General features: G+C 44.7%; 7 protein-coding genes across 9 annotated transcripts; 3 read left to right on the top strand and 4 right to left on the bottom strand.

Annotated features, from left to right (window-relative positions):
- The first annotated feature begins 3,975 nt into the window (after positions 1 to 3,975).
- On the top strand, positions 3,976 to 8,941 carry Coq9 (ubiquinone biosynthesis protein COQ9, mitochondrial). The gene is made up of 4 exons (XM_064686220.1): positions 3,976 to 4,133; positions 7,221 to 7,948; positions 8,015 to 8,224; positions 8,283 to 8,941. The coding sequence occupies exons 1-4, from the start codon at positions 4,073 to 4,075 to the stop codon at positions 8,319 to 8,321; spliced, it is 1,038 nt and encodes a 345-aa protein (XP_064542290.1). The 5' UTR covers positions 3,976 to 4,072; the 3' UTR covers positions 8,322 to 8,941.
- On the top strand, positions 4,304 to 6,549 carry LOC135431239 (uncharacterized). The gene has a single exon (XM_064686219.1). The coding sequence runs from the start codon at positions 4,431 to 4,433 to the stop codon at positions 6,459 to 6,461; it is 2,031 nt and encodes a 676-aa protein (XP_064542289.1). The 5' UTR covers positions 4,304 to 4,430; the 3' UTR covers positions 6,462 to 6,549.
- A 309-nt stretch (positions 8,942 to 9,250) lies between the features above and the next one.
- On the bottom strand, positions 9,251 to 14,470 carry tor (torso). Of its 2 annotated transcripts, XM_064686217.1 has the most exons (14): positions 14,156 to 14,453; positions 13,848 to 14,090; positions 13,545 to 13,782; positions 13,400 to 13,482; positions 13,048 to 13,216; positions 12,680 to 12,985; positions 12,276 to 12,620; positions 12,054 to 12,225; positions 11,518 to 12,004; positions 11,369 to 11,463; positions 11,179 to 11,301; positions 10,985 to 11,122; positions 10,642 to 10,818; positions 9,251 to 10,580 (listed from the first exon to the last, which is right to left on the bottom strand). In XM_064686217.1, exons 1-14 carry the CDS (start codon positions 14,309 to 14,311, stop codon positions 10,526 to 10,528), a joined length of 2,787 nt encoding a protein of 928 aa, XP_064542287.1. In that variant the 5' UTR covers positions 14,312 to 14,453; the 3' UTR covers positions 9,251 to 10,525. The 2 variants fall into 2 exon arrangements, with proteins under 2 accessions (XP_064542287.1, XP_064542288.1); XM_064686218.1 differs by lacking the exons at positions 9,251 to 10,580; positions 10,642 to 10,818; positions 10,985 to 11,122; ... (1 more) ...; positions 11,369 to 11,463; positions 11,518 to 12,004 and having other exon boundaries at positions 12,077 to 12,220; positions 14,156 to 14,470.
- Positions 14,471 to 14,887: 417 nt separating this feature from the next.
- LOC135431241 (calaxin) lies at positions 14,888 to 16,221 on the bottom strand. The gene is made up of 3 exons (XM_064686222.1): positions 15,490 to 16,221; positions 15,323 to 15,430; positions 14,888 to 15,262 (listed from the first exon to the last, which is right to left on the bottom strand). The coding sequence occupies exons 1-3, from the start codon at positions 15,877 to 15,879 to the stop codon at positions 15,086 to 15,088; spliced, it is 675 nt and encodes a 224-aa protein (XP_064542292.1). The 5' UTR covers positions 15,880 to 16,221; the 3' UTR covers positions 14,888 to 15,085.
- Positions 16,222 to 17,177: 956 nt separating this feature from the next.
- LOC135431415 (uncharacterized) lies at positions 17,178 to 19,928 on the bottom strand. The gene is made up of 3 exons (XM_064686553.1): positions 19,457 to 19,928; positions 18,876 to 19,395; positions 17,178 to 18,819 (listed from the first exon to the last, which is right to left on the bottom strand). The coding sequence occupies exons 1-3, from the start codon at positions 19,786 to 19,788 to the stop codon at positions 18,244 to 18,246; spliced, it is 1,428 nt and encodes a 475-aa protein (XP_064542623.1). The 5' UTR covers positions 19,789 to 19,928; the 3' UTR covers positions 17,178 to 18,243.
- Positions 19,929 to 19,998: 70 nt separating this feature from the next.
- ATPsynF (ATP synthase, subunit F) lies at positions 19,999 to 20,731 on the top strand. The gene is made up of 3 exons (XM_064686559.1): positions 19,999 to 20,051; positions 20,118 to 20,200; positions 20,302 to 20,731. The coding sequence occupies exons 2-3, from the start codon at positions 20,122 to 20,124 to the stop codon at positions 20,544 to 20,546; spliced, it is 324 nt and encodes a 107-aa protein (XP_064542629.1). The 5' UTR covers positions 19,999 to 20,051; positions 20,118 to 20,121; the 3' UTR covers positions 20,547 to 20,731.
- On the bottom strand, positions 20,335 to 22,138 carry LOC135431417 (uncharacterized). 2 transcript variants are annotated; one of them, XM_064686558.1, is made up of 3 exons: positions 21,663 to 22,138; positions 21,258 to 21,603; positions 20,335 to 21,196 (listed from the first exon to the last, which is right to left on the bottom strand). In XM_064686558.1, the coding sequence occupies exons 1-3, from the start codon at positions 22,096 to 22,098 to the stop codon at positions 21,031 to 21,033; spliced, it is 948 nt and encodes a 315-aa protein (XP_064542628.1). In that variant the 5' UTR covers positions 22,099 to 22,138; the 3' UTR covers positions 20,335 to 21,030. The 2 variants fall into 2 exon arrangements, with proteins under 2 accessions (XP_064542628.1, XP_064542627.1); XM_064686557.1 differs by having other exon boundaries at positions 20,335 to 21,202; positions 21,663 to 22,131.
- Positions 22,139 to 22,484: the final 346 nt, after the last annotated feature.

The following is a 22,484-nucleotide window of genomic DNA, read 5'->3' as shown; positions in this document are numbered from 1 at the left end:
TTTTTAATTTTTTTGCAATATTTTTAAAGCAGGTATCTCCCATTGCAAACCAGATCTCCAATCAATTTAGATTTCTTGCAGTTTTCCCATCTATTTTCCGCTTATGCCAGTGAATTTGGCAGTGTCCGCCGAGCCTAGTTAATCCTTTTTTCTAGGTTTTGGCCGAAAATTCTTGCATAACTAAGTTTTAAACCTCATTATATACTATATTATTAAAGAAAAAACAATAAATTGGAAAAAATAATGAAAGAAGTTATTAAGAAAAAATAAAAAAAATTATACTAGATATATAGAGTGTTAAGTAGATAAGATAAAGAGATAGTGATGGGGAAATCATCGACTCAGTAGTCCTAAATAGTCCCCGAATTACAAACGTTTAGAAGTGAAATTCCAAAAAGTTTCCATATAGACGTCATCGCTAGAAGGGCCACCGGAAATTGGTTAACGCTTGACAGCGCTTCAGAGCGCGACGAACGTGAAGAGTCAACAAACAACAATCACACCAGCAAGTGGCAACAACAACAACAACAACAGCGACAACAACAACGTTAACAAATGCCACACCGAATCAGAGTCCACTTACAGTTTGAGAGCAACTGCCTTAGCTGGCAATTTTCATCAAGTTCGTTGGCATTCGCGCTAATTTGATTTGAGTGCAATGACAGGAGCCACAAGAACCAGAACCCAACAGCAGCAGCACCTCGTCCGCCCTCCCCCCACCGCCCCCCGCTCCCTACCACGCTGCCAGCCCCTTTGTCACATTGTCTGCGTCTTGAGCCTGGGCCCAGGTGCAACATTTGCTGCGCCTGCTGTGCGCACAGTTGGCTTCCAATTAGCCATATTCCAATTAGACAAGAAATTCCACTTGATGCTCGTAACTTAGGCAAATGTTTTTATTTTCGATTTTGGAATTGGAATTGGAATTTGGAGCAACTTGATGCATTGACAATTTTATTTATGTGGCACAAACAACGAATTGTTGTTGCAGCTGCGCCCCCAAAGAAAATGCCGGCGTGAAAATCAAATGAAAATAAACTCGAGGCGCTACCAGAAACTCAATTGGGCGTCTGATTTATACCAAATGTGTGTGTGTGTGTGAGTGTGTCTGTTATTCCAAGTTAAAGCACATTTTGGACACCTGCCGACTGTCCATTAATCACCGGCATCAAGTTCCCCGCCCGACTGCGACCTAATCACGAGTCATTCAGATAACGAGCGCACCCTAATTGAGCGCCTAATCGTAGTTGAGGCAACGAGTTAAGTCTGCACAAAATATGATAAAAATAAATAATAAACAAATGTTGCGCCCGAAGGAGAAATACAATTATGTACAGAATGTTGTTAAATGAAAATTGTTCTCTCACATATCTTTGCAATGCAAGCTGCATTTTTACGACCAGTAAAAAGTGAATTCCATACATTAGCGTGGAAAATGGGTGATAAACTAGAGAATGCAACTTTGCTTTTATTATCATATTAGATTCATCTCATCTAGAGACAATTTAGAAGAGACATTAAAACTGGCTTTACAGGTTCCACTTATTTTGCAAAATCCACCAACACAGGCGGAAAAGAGATGAAACACTTTATTTACTATAAATCGCAATTTAAGTGCATTTCCAGCCTCTGATTTATCAACAATAATAAACAAAACCAATTGAAGACCTAATTATTGTTGCACAAACTTGTTTATTTAGTATAAACAATTATAAACAATTGTGCAAGAAACGTAAATGCATTTATGCAAATTCTTGTACATACATATATATATATATATATTTTTCAACCATACTCAAGATAATTATTATAATAATGATGATGACGATGTTGTTGCTGGCAGCTGTGTCTACAATTTCCCTGGTTGAATCGAGGAATCGCTTTAAATGACAAACAGACTCTGACTAACTGCAATATTCCAATAAGAACAAACACACACACACATGCACACACACACGCACATTTGTGCAATGGCATTGTAAATGAGTCTGTTTGTGGATTTTGTTTATCGCGCAGTTATAAAGCCCATAAATGATGCGGCCAATGCTTTTGAGCAATGCTTTTTTTTTATTATTTGTTGTTGTCATTATTGTTGTTATTGTTATTATTGTTCCTTCTACTTTCTGTTTTGCAGCGCTCAACTGAATTTCAGCTCAATTAAATATCATCGCACGAGCAATTAAGAAACAAGACTCCGCTAGCAGCGCATGCTTGACTAGCAGATACCCAGTACAGCACTCAAATGCGAAATCAATTCATGAGAAGCGCGTAGAAGGGTGATTTACTGTTATTCTTCTGTTGCATCCCATTTATTTTCTCTGTGTCACACTCACTTTTTCTCTCACTCTTCACCCCATCCTTGCTTTCCCCTATATATAACTAGATATACCCAATCTATGCAATACTTAATGAGTACAGGGTATAGGAGGACAAGCAATGCGAATGAATATGAATTAAACACACGCACACTTCGGCATGTGTGTAGAATATGCAAGCTGCAGTTGGAAAGTGAGTGCTCAGAGCATCTCAAACTGTTCCTCTGCTGGCAAGTCAAGGGGGTGGGCGTGGGGTGTGGAGCGTCAGTGTGGCGTGTCCGTGTCACATTGTGGCCAAGCGGAAGTGCGCCGGCCGAGAGGCAAACGTCAAGAACAAAACATAAAGAGAAAATGCCGAAAACAAAAACAACACAGCCAACGATGGGGTGCAAGGGGGATGTAGAATGTGCAAGCAGTTATATGCAAAACAAAGAAGAAGAGTGGGTGGGGTGTGTGTGTGTAAAGAGTTTACAGTTGCGGCTTTGATGGCGATAACAAAAACGATAACGATTACGATTACTCACCATTGAGGTCCTTGGTTAATTGCGAACGCGTCGACATTTTGACTGGTGGCCCAAAAATAATTGTTGTTATTGTTGTTGTTTATAAGTTTGCGGCGAAAGTGGCAGCAATTTGGCAGCGAGCGAAAATGAAGTCAAACAGGAATAACCACCAGGCGGCGGCAAAGGCCTTTGCGGGCGGAGGCGGTGGCGGTGGCAGCGGCGGCGAATTGCGTGCTGTGTACAAGGCGAAAAGGGCCCAAGCAATTTGGAGTTTGTTGTTGTTGTTGAAACGATTTAAAGCCCGAAGCGCCTCGCATAAAACTGGATTTAAGACTACGGACTACGGACTACGCATGCCGTTTAAGAACAGGAACAGCCTTAAATTGTTGCTCGCACATTTTTCGCAACGGTTTTCCTCATCGTTTACACAGATGCACAATTTTTTTTTCGTTTTTTATACACACACGCAGGAGCACACAAACACTTTTCACGGGTTTCCACCCTCGTTGGGGGATCGGTTGGTCTAGCTGATTTCCTCTGCTAACAATTGTTTTGGCTTAAGCTAACTATTCTAATGGATATTGTACACTTTTTTTAAATGCCTTATCAATTCGTTTTATTTGAATGTTTTGATTATTTGCTTTGGAATTCTTGGATTTCGTTTTGGTTTTTTTTTTTGCCGCATTCGCTTAGAATATTTCGTTGGCAACGTACAAATTGAACACTTGTGGTGTTAACTGTGTGGCGCTGCTATCAATTGACTTAATGCGCCGCACAGTTAATTTATTTGACTAACAACGTTTTGCAGTGGTTTGCAAAAATTGTGCTTAAAAATTAATATAAAAATTATGCGCGCTGGCACCGCGAACAGCACACACGACTAATGAAAAGCGTTGGGTCTACTGAATAGTGTGACCAGTTGGCGCAAGCCACTAAAATGTGGAAAATGCATCATAAGAAAATACCAAACAGCTGTTGTTGTGAACATGTAAGAACAATCCATTTCACAATGAAGTACAATATATAGCCGATAAGCTGATAAATAGATTTTAATTTGAGCTATTTAAAGTTTGCTTATGCACTTCAAATGTATTTATGTATTATAGTGCACTGGCAGCCCTAGAAATGGAGTGCTGTAAATGGTGCACCAAAAGTAACTTTACAACACTCAACTTGCCGCACGCTGAATGGCGCTTGAACCTAACACTAAAAGAGGAAGCAAATATCAGTTGAGCAGACAACATTTGGAGCGCAAAAATGGCAAATGTGCGCTGTTTGCAAAAAGTTATACGCATACAAAAGTTTGTGCTCCCGCTAAGTAAGTAAATTATCTATTAAGCCACAACTGTTAACACACCATACCAAAGACGCGCGCCTCTGAATTTCGCAATTCGCCCCTACGCATACGCATACATTACGAAAGACGTGCGAGAGTGGCATTCAAAGCGAACAGCTGTTTTATTTTTCTCGGTCCGATTTATACGTCAGGGGGAGAATGGATAAAGCAAATGTTGCCGCTGCCGGTTGCGAGCTTATTTAGAATTTTCAGTTAAAAGTCAGAGTTAAAAGTATCAAAAAAAAAAAAACCTAGAAACTAGTGTAAATTAAACAGCATATGAAAATGGATACGGTAACAGAAGCCGAGAACCTGCTGCGTCTCATCAAACGGATGCTGCTCGAACGCGACTACGACGGCGTCAAAATGCTCTTCCAGAGTCCCACAGTATTTGCCGAAATCGAGCCGCACATGGCCACCATTGCGCTGGAGCTATTCAATGAAATCTGCGCTCCCACGCTGACAGACGACACAAATGTGGATGACGCTCCGCTGTTCGATTGCGTCAATGAGCTGCTCAAGATTGTGGCCAGCTATGCGCCACTTCATCCAATCATGCTGGAGCTGATGGAGAAGATCGAGGAGAGCAGCAGCATTGCCATATTCTCGGCCTATCTGCGCGCCCTGCAGGTGGTGCTGCTGCGCCAGGGCAGCGCCAAGCCGCAGGCCATCGAGTGGTGTCTGTCGTCGGTGGTGGCGCGTGTACGTGAGCTGCCGCTGCCGGACTATCTGAGCGAGGGCTACGACGAGCAGCAGGCCCATTTGCTGGAGCAGGAGCAGCAAATTGAGCAGCTGATGGCCCACTACATTACCATCGATTTGTGCTACGAGCCGCTGCTGAAGACGGTGCTCGAGCAGGATGCGCGTGCGCCCATCTTTCGCGACTGCGGCCTGAATCGTCGCAATGTGCTCACCTGCTTTCTGCTGCAGCTGCTGGGCAAACCGCTGGCCCTGCTGGAGGTGAGCAATGTGCCCAAACGACTGCTTCAGCCGGGCCAGGCGCACACCTGCACGCCCAGTCCATGGCGCCTGCGGCCGGAGCTGACGCAACAGAACTATCTGCTGGCCCGGGCCAATGCGGGCAAGACACAGACCTATGTGCAGCAGGTGCAGCACACGCTGACATCGGACATAACACGGCTCCTGGGTGATCCCTACTATTTGCTGGGCCTGGTCGAGAAGCGCGCACGCTGGAAACGTCGCCTGGATGCCGCCACCGGCGTCTACGAGATGAGCAACCACAATATGTTCCTCATCGATGACAAACTGCCGCTGCCCGCCCTCGCCATGTACTACCATGCGCTGCTCGTGGGCCAACTGCTGCCGGCGACGGCACCCAAAATCTATGCACCGCTCTTTCTGTTCGAGTCGAGTCTGTATTTGGTGGCGGTGCTGCTGGAGCAGCCGGAGCCGCCGCTGCAGCACTGCGGTTTGCGTCTCAACGATTACATGCTGAGCATTTTGAGGGAGCCCGTGCCACAGCGCTCGCTCGATCTGGAGGTGCACAAGCGCTACTGCGAGGCGCTGTGCAAGATAACCGGCTACTCGGCGCAGGAGCCGCTGCGTCAGCTGGGACTGCAGGTGCTGCACCACTATATACTCGCCTTCGAGGATGCCGCCAAGTACTTTATATTGAAAAATCTGCTGGAGACGCTGCAGCATGACGGCATCTTGGGCTATTTGGCGGGCATGTACAAGGATCTGGTTGCCGCCGAACTGGAGAAGGAGGCGCCGCTCAGTAACGTCTACGGCGGCATCAAATTCCGTTCCATGCTGCTCAAGTGCATCTGTGTGCTGCCGCAGGATGTCAAATCCGATCTGCTGCTGCACTCGGTCAGCCTGTCCAATGCGCTAAACATTCTGCGCTACTTTGCCATGGCCGACCTGGAGAATCGTACGGGCTTCTGGCATGCGCTGCCCGAGATCGAGGAGCGTCTGCTGCAGCCGCTGGGCAAGGCGCTCAACTTCTCGCTGGCCCACTACAAGGCGTACAGGGAGCGTGTGCGCAATGGCCAGAGCGCCTCCGACGATGAGCTCATGCAGAAGCAGCTCAACATGCTCGCCGTCAACATCAGCAACAGCGGCATGGGCGGCGAGGGCGAAGGCGACGGCAACTTGCCGGACATTGGACGCGACGAGAAGCTCGAAGTGCTGGCCGGCTCCATAACGGGTCTGGAGTCGCTGCGCGTGCTCTATTTGCTCGCCAGCGACAATCTCGAGCAGAGCATCGCCAGGCGCAAACAGGCCACGGCCACGTCCCCGACCACGACCACGCCCACAGCCATGGAGCTGGAAGTGGAGCAGCGCTAGGCACAAAAACCCCCAGAATTCCAGAAGCCAGCATATATTTTTATGTTTATATCTGAAAGCGTAATGAAAACGAAATTTGTCTGACTAATTGTTTGGCCTTGGGTTTAGTTTTGTTGGGGATTTGGGGCTTTTGCGGCCAAAAGGTGTTAATTGCCCAACAAACTGGGCCCAGCTGATCTAACGCTCTTCTGCTCCAAAAGGTGTTAATTAATTGCGCAGCACACGCTTTGCTCGTTTTTCGCGACCTCCAATGTCGTTTGTACTCAATTGCAATTAGAAACTAGAGGTGCGAGAAGGGGGCAAGCGCGTGTTTTGTAGAATGTTTGTCACTCAGATTTGGGCCAGCTTAACTTAATTAAGCTCACTTAAAGCTAGAAGCTTTAAATATATGATTTAAGAAATGTGAAAGCTACTTAAAGCTTTGGTCGGATACAATTAAAGCTCACTTAAAGCGGAAAGCTCGACTCTCAGTTAGTTAAATTATGTTTTGGGTAACTTAACTTAAATTAAGCTCGCTTAAAGCTCAAAGCTTTTGTCATCTATATGCTTTAGAAATGTCAGATATGAAAATAATAATAATTAAAGCTCACTTAAAGCTCAAATCAGAATCTTAAATAAAATGTACTTTTGAATAGCTTAATTGTTTGCAATCGAAACAATTCTCAGCTCTCTTTAGCTGCCCATGTAAAATTATTCGTAACCAGCCCAGTAAAAAGAATTAAGTTTTTCTTTAATCAATTTGACTGAAACCCTTTACAGATGCTCAGGGCTGCTGGCTGGCCACCACATGCACCACCGGAACAGCGGCAACTTTTCACACATTGCAGCTGCAGCTGCAGCAGCAGGAGCATTCAAAATTGAAGCCCGCCTCCAGTTTGAGACGCAGCTATGCCAAAGACAGCGACAAGCTTGACGAGTTTCGGGCGCGCGAAGAGCAACGCGAACGGGAACGCGATGCAGCCGAGCAGAAGCCGGGCAAATGCACACCGCCAGGTGCGGATGGAGGCACCACGGGCGCAGGCGGCGAGCAGGGCAAACAGAGCGCAGAGCAGGCGGCCAAGCAGGCCAAAGTCGATGGCATACGCAGCCGCATATTAGATGCGGCAATGCTGCATGTGCCACAGCACGGCTGGAGCAAGCAGGCGATTGTTCAGGGCGCCGAGGAGTGCGGCTTTCCCAGCGTTGTCCATGGCATGTTTCCCGAGGGCGGCTTTGCGCTCGTCTCGCACTTCAATGGGAAGTGCAATGCAGAGCTGGTGCAGTGCCTGCAAAAGCAGACAGACAACGGACAGAAGGAGGTGAGCGATCCGCTTGATTTTCTCGTTCAGGCCGTGCGCCAACGTCTGGAAATGATTGAGCCATACAAGAGCCAGTGGCCGCAGGCCATGGCATTGATTGCCCAGCCGCAGAATGCATCCACAGCGCTGGCGCAGGTGCTGACGCTGGTCGATGACATCTGCTACTATTCCGGTGATCGTTCCGTCGACGTAAGTTGTACCTAATCCACTCACTGAGAGCTTCTACTCAACTAATCCCCATTGATCCTTCCACAGTTTGGCTGGTATACGCGACGCATTGGCTTGGCCACAATCATGAAAATGACAGAGCTTTACATGCTGCAGGACTCATCGGCAGGCCATGCACAGACTTGGGAGTTCCTCAAGAACCGCATGGACGAGGCCGTCCAGCTGCAGATGGCCCTGGCCCAGACCGAGGGCATGACGCACACATTTCAACGTTCCTTCAACTCGGCTTTCATAACGGTGAGATACCTTTCACTCAGTTTAAACTTATCTAAACTCTCTTTCTTTCTGCTCACAGGCGCGAAACATACTCGGATTGGGCTATGGCCGCCATTAGATAACGCCTAAAAACCAGCGAAAGTCCAAAGAACCGGAGAGTGTTGTATAAAAAGAAATATATATATACAAAGATTTATGCCTATAAACCGTCATAATATACCTGATCTATGTATACTTTTAGATTGTTGTTCCAGCGGGTCGATATTTCGTATTGCTAGCTGCGTTTATGCCGAGTTCCAATCGTGATTAGACTAGAGAATGGAGAGGATTTGGCTTGTGCTCCAGTAGCTTATATTACCAGGCTTTGCGTGAACCAAGTATATTTCCTTAAAATTTCTAATTTATAAAACTAATAATGGTTCTATAAATCGATAAAAGAGGTCTCAAAATAGTTTTCTATCCATTTATTAGCAAAGGTCTTATATGAATTTTACATAATTATATACAAATTTCTCATCACGTTATTACACGGCTTAAACGCAGCTATTTATTATAATTGGAATGTAAGAGCTCTATCACTTGTACAGATATTAAATCCAGCTAAACTAAATTAGTGTACTTATGATGGGATGAAGGAACTGGATATGAGGGGTTGGGTGCCATATTTGTGTAATCTAAATATAATTTTCTTCATTAAACTTGTTAAAAAGGCCTCAAATATGGGAGTCGATAAAATGATATCAATTTATTTGTTTTTAAAGACCTGAAGGGAGAAAAGTGTTTATACACTGGATGGGTATGAAAAGCCGCAAGGATATAGACAGCTCCCGTCTATGTTGATCTTAGTAAAACTATGCAAAGATACTAAGTACAACTTATAGGAATAGTTGATCGAATTTATGTTGGTATATGAAAACATTTTTCTTTAAGACCAAAACTAAGCAATTTAGCCAATCAGTTTACTTTATCATGTAACAACTCAAAGAAACGATCGATCAGTTGAAAATCTTCAGCATTCCTGCATGGTGTTTACCTGAAAAAAGACACTTTTAAGTTTTATTTTTAACTAACAAATTTTGGTTTATTCTTGATTTTTTATAACACAACTATGAAACGCGCACTGGTGAGGCGCTGCGTGGTATTATAGCTGACTGACCACCATACTGGAGCAAAAAGGTTGTCTACTGGACATTGGAAAGGTGCGTGCTGGATCGCAGTTGAGCGGGAAATGCGTGCTGCGCCGAGCTATCCGGTTCGCTCAGTTCTGGCCCGCTTTCCACTGGGCGGTGCCACTCGGGCACGCACGGGCAGCACTTTTTCTGGCTCGGGATATCGGGATTTCCAAGTCCAGGTATCCTCGCCATGTATGGGATCCATATATGGCGCTGGAATGTCACAATCGATTCCGTTACTCCGGTACGACTGGCTTCGAGCCTTCTGCTGATGTTGTTGTTGTCGTTGTTGTTTTTGATCCCAGGCAGAAGTTGACAGCATACGCAGCTGTTTATCGCCGGATGCCTGGTTGGCTGCGTTACCTCTGCGCTTGGTGCCCCTCTTAACTTTAGTTTTGGCAGCCACCACATAGGTATACAATTCGGATATGTCCTTGCACAGATCTGTATGCTTGATCGGCTTGCGATTGGGCGACGGATAGGGATACAATAGCTTGTAGTCCCCTCTGTTCGGTCCGTGGCAGCGATCGGATAACTGTCGCACCGGACAGAGCGGACATGCATAGGGTATTGGCGCACAGGGCGTCCATTCCATGCGGCAGCAGTGTTGGCACATTTCCTAGCTCTGTTATTAAAAAAAAAGCCGAACTTTCAAGAAAATTACCAAACGATTTCTATGTGGGGGACCTTTCGAATTTTGTGCCTGAACAAAAAGCAAAAGTCAGCTACCAGCAAAGACTTACAAATTTCAGTGTGCTATGATTTGATCTCGGGCAGTTAAATAAAAAATACAGTTTCCTAAGCTTCGTTCTATTATTGTTAAAGACCATTCAAATCTTTGATTAAAGCTCCCCAATAATTGAACCACATTAATCTTTACTTCCTAAATGCCTTTAAGCTATTAACTAAATCTATCACAGGACATAAACATATTATTCTGCGTGCTTTCATCATCACAACGTAATCTTTGGGTTTCAACAAATTGTTATATTTTTTAAAATCTTTGCAGCTTATCAGCATTGTTATTTGTTAACGCTATGTAAATAAATTGAATTTAAACCCCTAATCTACACACAAATCTAACTAATTACTTAAAAGGTATTGCACTAAGGAAAACATTTACAAACAAATATCCCTCCTTGCGCACAAGCTAGTGCAAAGGCTGTAGGTAGGTTCCATCATCTGGCGGCAGCTGCTCCACTTTGCTGTGAATTTATGATTATAGAATATCTGGATTGGGCTAAGTTCTATCCAAGTTATGCTCACCTATGCGGATTGTCTGTTTGTTCGTTGGTCTGCAGATTCTGTTGCCGTGACTGCTGCAGCAGACGCAGTGGCACCTCCTTGGTGGCCACTATCATTTTGTCCAGACGCTGCTTAAGCTCGGCAAAAGTGGGGCGATTGCCGGGTACCGAACACCAGCAGCTTTCCATCAGTGCGAACCTGTTCCAAATTAATGGGAAGATTGGTTAGTTGTATATAAGGGTGAAAAGCGGATTTGAATCCGCAGCTCTAATTTGTTTCCGGTTCGAACCAACCCCTGGCAAACCCTGGTTTTTGCTCGAACCGCAAAGCAAACCATCTATCTATATAGTCCAAAGTTATATACATTTCATCCGTGCAGCCATCGGGTCGTCTCATGCGCAGTCCCTGACGCAGCAGATGCAGCAAATCTCTGGGCGAAATTGAAGGATACGGCATACCACCCAGCGTTGTGATCTCATAGAGCAGCACGCCAAAGGACCAGCTAAGAAATAAGCTATGATCATTAAAATATGTTCCATCAGACTGAAGCTCACTTACACATCGCTCTGACTGGTGTACACCTGATGGGTTAGCGACTCCAGTGCGAGCCATTTGATGGGCAGCTTGCCACTGCCACCGGATTTTCGATAGACATTCTCATGGTAGACATCACGGCTGAGGCTACGGGCAAGTTAACATGGAATGAATATTAATATGTATCCCATATAATGCATATCATATTACTTACCCAAAGTCTGCTATCTTAATGGTGCGATCCAGAGAGATGAGCACATTACGTGCCGCCAGATCCCGATGCACAATCTTGTTCTGTGCCAGAAAGTCCTGTGAACAAACGGATATAGTATTGTCTAATAATTTCTTCAGCTAAGCACTTACCATGCCTACGGCCACCTGATGTGCAATGTCCAGCAGATCGGCATACTTGAGCGGCTGCCTCTCCATTTGTTCATTGGCTGCAGGAGGCTCAAAGTACTCCTTATTCTCAAAGCTCACCGTGCAGCTCCTGCCAGGCGGTTGTTCCTTTTGGTTGCGCTTCAATATGGTCTTCAGACATACGGCCGCCGCATTCGCATCAATATTCTCAATCTCATGCAGTCCATAAGATTTGTTGTCTGCAGCCAGCGTTGCCTTGGTCGAATTGTAGCTATCGAGGCAGCTGCTGTTTCGCGACAGATCCGTTTCCGATTCCTCCTCTAGTGTGGACAACATGGAACCATTAATATCCTCAATGCGTGTGTCATTATACAGTAGATGTCTGGAGCGCTGCTGATGCGTTGTGTTCTGTGCCTTCGGCTGCTTTGCCGCGTTTAGCTTAAGCCGCATGTTCTGAGCGCTGCGCTCCTGCTGGAACTTCCATTCGTCGCTGCAAGGAAAGGCATTAGAAAGCTTCCAATATGCATACCCAGTCCTACCGTAGAAAGCTCTGCAGGCTTCCCAGTCCGCAGTACTCGGTGAGCAGCATCATGCGATTGCTGAACCTGGTCGAGTAGCCCACAATGCCGACAATATTTGGATGCCTGCCAACGGCGCGCAGCATTTGTATTTCGCACTTGAAAGCCTGTACATCCTCCTCATTGGGCTGGTCTAAGCAAAGGCATTAATAAGCTGGGCAGCTACCAACGCTTCCCTTTTACCTTTGAGCAGTTTGACGGCCACCTGACGCTGCTTGTAGACGCCACGGCGCACCAGGCCAAAGGCACCCTCGCCAAGTACATCCTGCAGCAGCACAGCATGTGGCTCCACCTCCAGTTCATCGTCGAGCTCAAAGTTATCTTCGGTGGCGAGCGTGGCCAACAGGCTGCTGTTGTTGATCAATGAAAGATGAAAATCGGTAGCCTGATTGGGCGCTGACTTGAGCTCCTTGGTCTCCAGCTTCTTGCACTCCTGGCGTCTGTGCTTGCGCAGCGTCATTGAGCACAAAGCGAGTATGCAACAGACGGGCACAACAAGGAAGAGTATTAACTTAATCACGCTGCTTTCTGTGTATCGATTGGGAAGTAATCAGGAGGCTTATAAATCTTCAAGCAGCACACTTTACCTTTCATCCAGACCTCCAGCGGTGCCTTGCTCAAAAACTGCATGGACGCATTCTGGCCGCCCTCTGTGTGCGCCACCAAATGCACCTCAAAGTTAGTACCCAGCACAGTTATATTGGATATATAGAAATGGCTGGCATTGCCTGCCACTGTGTACTTGGCCTGTTCGCTGTCCGTGTGCAGATCGAGTATGTACAGCGTATAGTAATCCGGCAGATATCGGGGCAGTGACCAGCTGACATTTAAGGCCAATACATCCTGATCGAAATGCTGCTGCTGAACGCTGACATTGCTCGGCTTAAGTGGAGCTGTAAGGAATGCAAAGAGTTCTTATTAGTATTTATCTTTATGCTATGCGATTCCAACTTACCGCAGAGCGTATAATTGTAATCAAACCAATCCAAACAGCTTGGCGCCTGCAGTATGAGCCACTGCACTGGACTCTCTAGGCTATTCTTGTCGTTAACTGTACGCACACCAATCCTGAACTGCTCCCCAAATTCCATATTGGGTATTGTATAACTATACAGCTGGCGGGGCTGTGGAAGTATACAGAAGTAGTAGAGATCAGGAAAATCTTGGGGTAAAAGTGATTAGAGCTGGGCTAAGATGGATCGGCTGCTAGAACATTTCCGGCTCCATAAACAGGACCGTTCTCCCCTGCTCTCGGCCGATTTTATAATGAGTCGGGCTCTTGCTGGTTAAAATGATGATGCACTTACATCACGAAAATGAACTGGAGTGGGCGCCTCCATGCTTTGGCTATCCGTTGAATAGTATATCATATCAAAGTAACAGTTTCGTTCTGCAAAGATAAAAACGATATTATACGGGTTTTTCGATGATACTCCCGATCCCAACCAATACCTGCTGACGGCTGCCATTCGACCACCGCTGCGATGCGATGCAAATTGTCGGGCTGCTCTTGAAATTGCTTCAGCCTAACCTCGCCCATTTTGCTGGGCTGATAGCCACGCCTCAATGTTTGAAAGCCCTCCTCGATGGCTATAAAGGAATATGCGCCATCGGCGTGCACAGCCAACGCCGTAACATTATATGTAGTATTTGATTCCAGCTCGGGTATGGTAAAGAAACTGTCATCCGACTAGGGTATCAAATGATTAAAGGAAGATTAGCTCGGCTTTGATTTCCTTAAATTACTTGACTTACCAAATAGAGGAAGGATTCCAAATCAATTAATTTTGCATCGGTTCTGATGATAAACATGGCATCTGGAGCACTTTGTATGGAATCATGCCGCGCATGCTGCACCCAATTGATGCGGAATGTCAAATTGTACTCCGTGCGGCAGACGAGCTTTAAAAGGAAATTCTCCTGTATCTTACGTACTTTTGTCGGCATCAAACCGCTGGAATTGTCGTTCTTACAGTATTCATAGCAGCCAGTAAAGTTCTACAAAATGTAACCAAGATTAAAACTAAGAGCTTTGAGTTGGGAGGAGTTGGAGTTTATCTGACCTTTTGTGGCATTTTAATCAGGCAGTTCTTCGAGCAGGCGGTCAAATTGAGCAGCGCCTCATCCTCGGAGAGCTGGCGCATGAGCATCACCTGACCCCGATAGCTTTCGAAGAGCGCCCAGAAGATAAACACATATTTTGCATAGAGCAGCAGCATTTTATTCTTTTCTCCCCTTCTTTTCTTCCTTTTTCCGATCTCTCTTTATTCGCTGCGCCAATGCTGCACGGTTATTGTACTTTCCTTTTATGGCACTTGGACTTGCGGTTCTTTTTGTTTATTGCACAGTTCGCTCTCTGAAACTTTTTTGTTGCTGTTTTTTTTTTTAATTGCGGCTCTGCGCAATAGATCGACCGTTGCCTACGACTGAGCCATGCGAACTGAAGTCGAGCTATAGGCGAGCAGGAAGAAAAGCCAAAAAAAATGAATAAAGTAATGTTTTTTTGTTTTATTTTGTTTTGTTTTGTTTCACTTTTCTGTTTCATGTGCGTTATAAAACGGACGGACGGCCACGCTAGCCATATCATTTGTAATGCAAAAATCGAATTCGCTTTTCGACAACGGGGCGCCAAAGCGTATGGGAGAAATGCTCAACGCAACGTATAACAAAAAAACGCACTCGAACATTTATATTTCTTAAAGCCGGCGCATGTTCAAATCTGTTATACAGTTCTGTGCTCATGGCCATCAACTGATGTTATACAAGCGCATGGGAGAAATGCTCAACACAACGTATAACAAAAAATCGCACTCGAAAATTTTTATTTCTTGAAGCCAGCGCTTGTTCAAATCCGTTATACAGTTCTGTGTTCATGGCCATCAAATGTTGTTATACAAGTATTTGCTCAAGTGCAAAAAGTGCTCAAGTTCTATTTATAACTTTAGAGCCTAAGCACTTTTTGCGCTTAAGCACGGAAATTGTAATTCCTGGCATCACGAAAGGACATTTACACACAACCGCACAGAGTCCAACTGATCCTGCGTGGGATAAACCTTGCCCAGAAATTCCATAAGTCCCGGCTGCAATCGCACAACGTCACAATATTCCTCAAACGTGATGATCATGTCCTTGTCCACATCAAATTTAGCAAAAAGCACTTCAATCATATCCTGTTGGCCGAAAATAAGCAGAATGAGAAGTTAACAGACTTTTTAGGTAACATTATTTACAGCGCGCAGCTCAAAAATCTCATCCTCGTCATCGCCGGTGAAAAACTTTTCCACAAAATACACCACATCTTCCCGTCCCAAGAAGCCGCGATCATTTTCATCGTAAATCTAAATATATGAATATACATACATATATGTATGTATGCTTTATCCACAATCGAACTTACGCTAAAGACAAACTGCATGCGCTGTTCCAGATCTGTGGAAAAGTAGATGGAGAAGAGTCTGATAAAGCTGGCCAAGCTACAGTGGCGATCCGACGCGTATTTTGGGTCCGTACAGTCCGGATCATAGCTAATGCGAGCCACAATGCGTCTGTTTATCTCACGATCTGTCACAGTGAACATCAGCTCCAATATATTGCTTAGCTGCATTAAGGTTAGGAACCTGGCCCTGGGTCCATTCTTCAGTGTAAATTTGTGATAGACCATGGAAAGGCAGAGCAACTCGGCCCTTGTAAAAGGTGACTCCATCTCCATGTGCGTGATCAAGGGCCCGTAGGTGTAATTGAACCGCGCATTTTCCATATAGTCCAAGGTAAGGTCCAGATCCTTCATTTCGTTAATAATCAATCAATAAGAAAACTTACAAAAATGCGTATAACTGTTCAAATATGGGAACTGACAATCCAATAAATAACTATTTTCTATATTTTGGACATTTCTTGAACCTTTGCTCTAAACACTTTTTATATGATTCTTTTGATGTTCTCTTGGTTCTTTAGATGAGCTGTACTTCCCGAAGGACCTATTCTGCACGAGAACATTATCCACCAAATGTGCCTTTCTCAGCATCACTTTTGTTAGTAAATTAAAAAATTAACACACATCGAAATGACATTCAATTCAGTTTTCCACGGAAAGATTGTGCCAAGGAATCATCCAGCAAAGCTGCCCACAACCTCGGCATATTCATCAAACGAAATGAGCAGATCCTTGCCGAAATCGAATTTGACAAAAAAATCTTTTCTAGCATATCTTGCAAAACATGTATGTAGTTATATATCCATATGCTTGTATAAACTGTAATGGTCGCGATCCGACTTAATTATTTTCCCGCTAAATAAGCCATGAAAATAATTCGTTGTTGTTGGATTATGATAGCAGCATAAAATTATGGATGCGCGCCTTGGCAACATGTTTTAAAAAACGTTTGCAGCCATTTGCCCAGACACATTTTGCTGTAACGCTATGTAGAATCTGATAATCTTTTCTTTTTTTACATGCATGCATGCCTGCAAACATACATACATACATACATACATACATACATACATACATACATACATACATACACACATACATACATACATACATACATACATACATACATACATACATACATACATACATACATACATACATACATTCATTCATACATACATACATACATACATACATACATACATACATACATACATACATACATACATACATACATACATACATACATACATACATACATACATACATACATACATACATACATACATACATACATACATACATACATACATACATGCATCTACATCACTCCACCTCCTCCTGCTCCACCGCCTCGAGCTGCTCCTCCACCGGCAGTCAACGTTTCCTGCCTTGTTAAAGGGCCTACTTAAATTTTTGAGAATCGAGGAGGAGAGCACCTAAAAATACTTTTAATTTAAAGTCGCAGCGCAGTAATATAAAACTTAGACTGTGTTACGTGTACGTGAGTACACATATATACATACACATACATACGCATACATACATTCACATACATACATACATACACATGCATACATACATATATAAATTGGCTTGCAGCCGTGATAAAGAGATCGCAGTGTACTTAAATTAAAAGTCATGTTTGGTAATGTATTTTCTTTATCTAATTGTTTAATTGTCCTTTGCTTCAATTATGTCATTTAGTAAGCAAAAGCAAAGTTACAGGATATTACTGCGCTAAACAACACAAAGTGTACATCCGGGTTTATATGTATGTATATACGTGTGTGTGGGGGGCATGGTGTAGACTTAGCAATGTACCTTAAAAGACGACCGTATAGCTTACAAAAATGTATTCCTATCGAGTACACGACAGCTATAAAAGTTAATGTGTATGAACAAAGATCATACAGAATACAACTACATAGATGTACAATTATCGTATAAGTATTTATATAATTAAAAAAATATCATAATATAATAAAAATAAAAACTTAACATAGCTGCATGATAATAAAAAATAGAATTGTAATACAGTGACAAAATAGAATACTGACTGACTGACTGGTAGGATAGGTTTTGATTTTTGAATGTGAAATGGAAAAACCCATGCGGAGATTTCGCTTTCTTTTCTGTAGTATGTGTTTCGAGGATTCTTTGAGTATTATTTGTTTGTTTGTTTGTTTGTTCTTGCGACACAACCGCTTGTGAAATTCATAAATTCATAACTTTGTAGAGCAAGTTCACTTAACAGTTACCAGGATACAAATATAATAATAATACTAATATTGAAAAAATGCAAATGTGTTTGCGTAGTGTGTGTTTGTTCCTTCGTTTGTTTGTTTGCTTGGTTGGGTGGGTGTCTGTCTGTGAGGTGGTCTGTGTTAGTCTGTGTTGTGGCATGCACCAAAACCAACAAAGAAAAAAAAACAGTCCATTCGATTTGTGTCAGTGCAGGGCGCCCAAAGACGTCGCCTGCGTGTGGCAACGTGAGTATATTGTATATGAATTAATGTTCATAGTCTGTGTCTTTTGAGACAATTTGAGAGTCGGCTACATTTTGCTAAACGCATTCCAAGCTAAGTTTTTGTTGTTTCCTCTTTTGTATACAGTATCCACTAAATGCTGGCAATGCGTATTATGTTGTGTTCTGGGTGTGAGTGTCTGGGTATGTGTGTGTGTGTGAGAGTGGGTGTATGGGTGTGCCTACAACAACTAGTTGTAAGCCAAAGAGTTGGCATTGAGCGCCAGCGCTGCTTCCGTGCTGCTGCTGCTTGATGATGTCGACGGCTGTGGCTGAGCTGTGCCGCCGTCCAGATGCACATTATTGTAATCCGTTTTGGCATTGCAGCGCACGCCGTGCGGCTGCAGCTGCTGCTCCTCCTGTAGTTGCTGCTGTTGCACTTCGCCGTTGCCGTTGTAGGCGCTGCTGCTGAGATTGTAAACAGTGAGACGCGCTTCGTGCTCGCGGCGCTGTTGACGCAGCCGTATGTCGTGCTCCTCGCGCATATGTCGCAGCTTGAGGTCCTGCTCCTGTCGATAGTACGACATCTTGAGTTCCTGCTCCATTTGCTCAAAGCGCAGCTTTTGCTCGTGCTCGCGTCGTGCATAATCAATCTCGGCCAGGCGCGCCTGCTTAAGCAGCTTGAACAGCTGCTGTTTGTATTTCTCCTCCATGTCCACGCAGCTAATTGCATCATTGGCAGCTGTTGCTGGCGTGTATGCTCCAACGGCGGCGACACTAGCAGCCGGCGCCTCATCCTCGGATAGCACCGACTGTGCCTGTGAATGCTGTGGAAATGTTTTTATAAGATGAGAGTTTCTTTTAGATGCTGCAGTCTACTTACCTTGCGTTGTCGCCTTTTGCGCGTTGGTGAAGTCTTGTCGTTGTCCGGCGGGCCAGTTGTGCCGTCTGTGTCGTCCTTACTGCTCAGCAATGGTTTGGCTTTGGCACGTTTGCGTCTATTGGGCGCTGATTGCGGCTGGGCGCTCTCCTGCTGTGAGTCGCCGCCGGCGGTGGAGGGCGGTGGTGAGGGTATGGCTATGGTGGATGTTTGCAATGTATCCTCACTGGCATTTGTTGAATTTGGCAAGGCAGCCAGGGGCATATCCTCGTCCTCATCTAATTCGAGCAGCTCCTTTTTCAGTGGTACATTTACAGCGCCATTGGTGCCGCTTCGCGTTTGACTGCGCGAGGATACCGGATCCTTTTGCAACTCCTCCATGAACTCAATCATGCGCATGCCCTCTAGCGCATCCGATTTTGGATGCTTTTGCTGATGTTCGCGCTTCGCTGAATTTTTCATGCTGCGCCATTGCACTTGAATTTGCTCCAGCAGGCGATGTCGAAAGTTCAGGGCATTGAATCTGTAAATGTTTATTTAAATGGGCATTAATTGAAGTGCTGCACATATTTGTGTGCACTTACTGTTTGGTTATTTGCGACCAGGCCAGTCGCTTGGCCTTGATGCTTTTGGCATCGACGCTGCGATTCTCAACGAATGCGACTTTTGTTTTGATGACCTCTAGCAGCAGGCCGCGCTCCGCTTCCTCCCAATTGAGTGAACGTTTTTTGCGTGTGCCTTTTTTCTTGCCCGTTGCGCTTTCCTTTTCAGCAGACTCCTCAGCAGCATCTTCAGCGTTCTCCACCCCCTCATCAGAGGCATTTGTGGCTTTTGTTTTCGACTCCGCCTTTTCATCATCGTCGTCGTCCTCCTGCGGCGATGATGCACCCTTTGTCAAGAGCTCTTCCAGTTTCATTTCGCTTTTGAATTTATTGTTTATGTAGTCTTTTTTTAATTGTTATTATCGTTATTTAAGCGCGTTTCCGATTTGCAAAAAATTCTTATTTGATTTCTGTATATACAACGCAATGGCGTTGCCACCGCGTCAGAATATTGCAGGAGTGGCAACTTACAGCATCGCGGTGCTACTATCGATATATGTGTCGCTGCATCACTGTGCTCTAGTGTGCCTTGAGCTCTATCGATACATTGTCGTATCATACTCAAGTATCGAGCAAAGTAAGTAGGCAGGCTAGAAAATATAATCTCATTGGAAAATTATATATTTTATTATACACAACGCAGCGAGATGGCTTTCGGTGACTATCCAGCTGAGTATAATCCGAAGGTGCATGGACCTTATGATCCAGCACGCTACTATGGCAAAGGTGAGCGAATTTGCAAAATTACGTAATTTTCTGCCGCACGCTTCTGCGGCATAATGCGATTTTCCTTCTATTTTATGTAATTGTTTTATTTGCAATCGCAGCTGATGTGCCCTTCGGCCAAGTAAAATTGGGTGAGTTGGGCTCCTGGTTTGGACGCCGCAACAAGACTCCAAGCGCATTTGCTGGAGCCATTAGCCGTGCCTGGTGGCGCTGGCAGCACAAATATGTGTTCCCCAAGCGTGCTGGCATTGCACCCTTCTTCCAACTGACCGTCGCCAGCATGACGTTCTTCTACTTGATCAACTACTCCAAGTTGAAGCACCACAGGAACTACAAGTACCACTAAGCGGTTCATCTCGTTTAAGCTCTTCAGTGTACACTTTGTAATTAAAACTTTATTGTTGCCATTCGGTAAAGTGGGAGAGTTATAAAACACAACACACGACAACACAATACTAGTTGAATACATTTCTTGTTTTGAAGACGGCCAATTCTAATAAAAATGTCTGCGAATAACTGTGCTGCAAATAACTGTGAACTAATTTGTGAGCAATGGTTTGGTTTACCGGTTCGACCCTCGCTCCGCCTCTATTTTCAGTGCGCCACATTTTACTTTTAATTCTAAGTGGAATTCAGTTTGTTTAAATACGCAGCTGGTTTATGTACGGATTCGTGGTACGTTTAAATCAATTCTGAAGCTAAATGTTACAATATGCCTTGTTTATATATAGTTTTTGCATAATTTTAGTTCAACTCGAAGTCGGGATAGGTTCATTTTCACTTTTGGACTTATCCTTTTCGTAGCAAGAATATTAATGGAATTTTCAAGCTCAAATCACACACACATCGGCAGCATTCGCCCCCGTATCCAGTTGCCTGTTCGTGTTGGATCTCGGAGGCGTAAAGATCTCGCATATGAAGGGCAGCTCGCGCTCACAGCTCAGCGTTTGCCAAGTGCCTCTTGGTGTCAGTGCCACGCAGCTAGCATTAGCCTGACTGCCCCTTCGGATACATGCTTATTACTTAGCAATTTCTTAATTCAAGAAAGTTCACTTACCCCGATCGCGGATGACCCTCATGCCAGGCTCGGTACAGAAAACAGAGCAGGCTCTCCTGCTGCGCATTGCGATAGTCCATCGGCTGGAGAGAGCTGGAGCTATTAAAACTCAAACCCACATAGGCCAGAAATATGCCCGGCACTGGATGCTCGCCGGCGCGTTGTTGATTATAATCGAAGAGCCACCGGGACAGAGCATAGGTGCGCGCCTCGGATGCAACATGCGCCAGGCTGCCGCTAAACTCGCTGGCATGGCTGCAGCTGCGCGAAGCATTCAGATAGCCGGCGGGTCGTGTATAGAATACAAAGAGCCCCACTTGCGGCACGCAGCTGATGTTGTGCAGCGCTGCGGGGAGCAGCGGATTAGCTTTTTAGTTTAGCCCACCTTTTAAGCTACCTGCTCACCTGTGGGCCTGCCATATAAGCTGTAGTAATCGAAGCGGCTGTCGTTCAGCATGCCTGCAAAGCTGATATTCTGTGGACACTGCAGCACATGGCAGTTGAAGTACTCCGCCGGCTGCTCAAAAACTGTCAGACGCTTGCGTGCTTCCTTGTCGTAGGCATCCCTTGGCTGCTGCTCAAATCGATTTGTGCGCCGATCTGGCCCACCTGGCGCATAGTTAAAGGCCAAGCCACGCAGCTCGCGCGCCAATTTCATGCAAGCCTCCAGCGTTGGGGTGCTCTCCAAAGCCAGTGCCTCAGCCGCAGCGGCACGCTGGCACTGACGCACCAGATGGAACTGCAGTGGAGCGGCATTTTCCGACGGGCAGCGCAGTGCGGTCAGTTCGGCCAGATGCCATCCGTTTGCCAGCAACAATAGCAACCACATAGCTAAATGCATTTGGTGGCGTGTCCAGCTTTTATATGCATGCACCTGTGACAGCTGATGACAGCATTGAAAACTCTTTTATGGTCAATTTAATTTTATTGTTCATTCCTAACTAGGTTCTTTATTTAAAATAATACAGTGAAAGCTCGCTTGAGCGAACTGGTAAAACATTTATACCTTAATTCAATTAAAAAGTTGTACACCAAGCCAATCATTATTTTTTCTTCTTAAATTTTACAATCTTGATAAAAATAATTCTTCAATTTTAAAGCTAATTCATATGCTTTTCGATTTGCATATAATTTAAAAGTTTTAGTTTTTGCACATAAAAAACAACGTGTTTTTACAAAAAACTAAAGTGTACAAAAAGGTTAATGTTCTTTGCTTGGAAAGGTGTT

Source organism: Drosophila montana, unplaced genomic scaffold (genome assembly GCF_035044405.1).
Source record: "Drosophila montana isolate Dmon_TW-CO22-7 unplaced genomic scaffold, ASM3504440v1 contig_3200_1, whole genome shotgun sequence".
In the NCBI taxonomy this organism is placed as follows: domain Eukaryota; kingdom Metazoa; phylum Arthropoda; class Insecta; order Diptera; family Drosophilidae; genus Drosophila; species Drosophila montana.
Note: the sequence above shows the minus strand (reverse complement) of the source record. Positions and strands in the feature narration are given on the sequence as shown.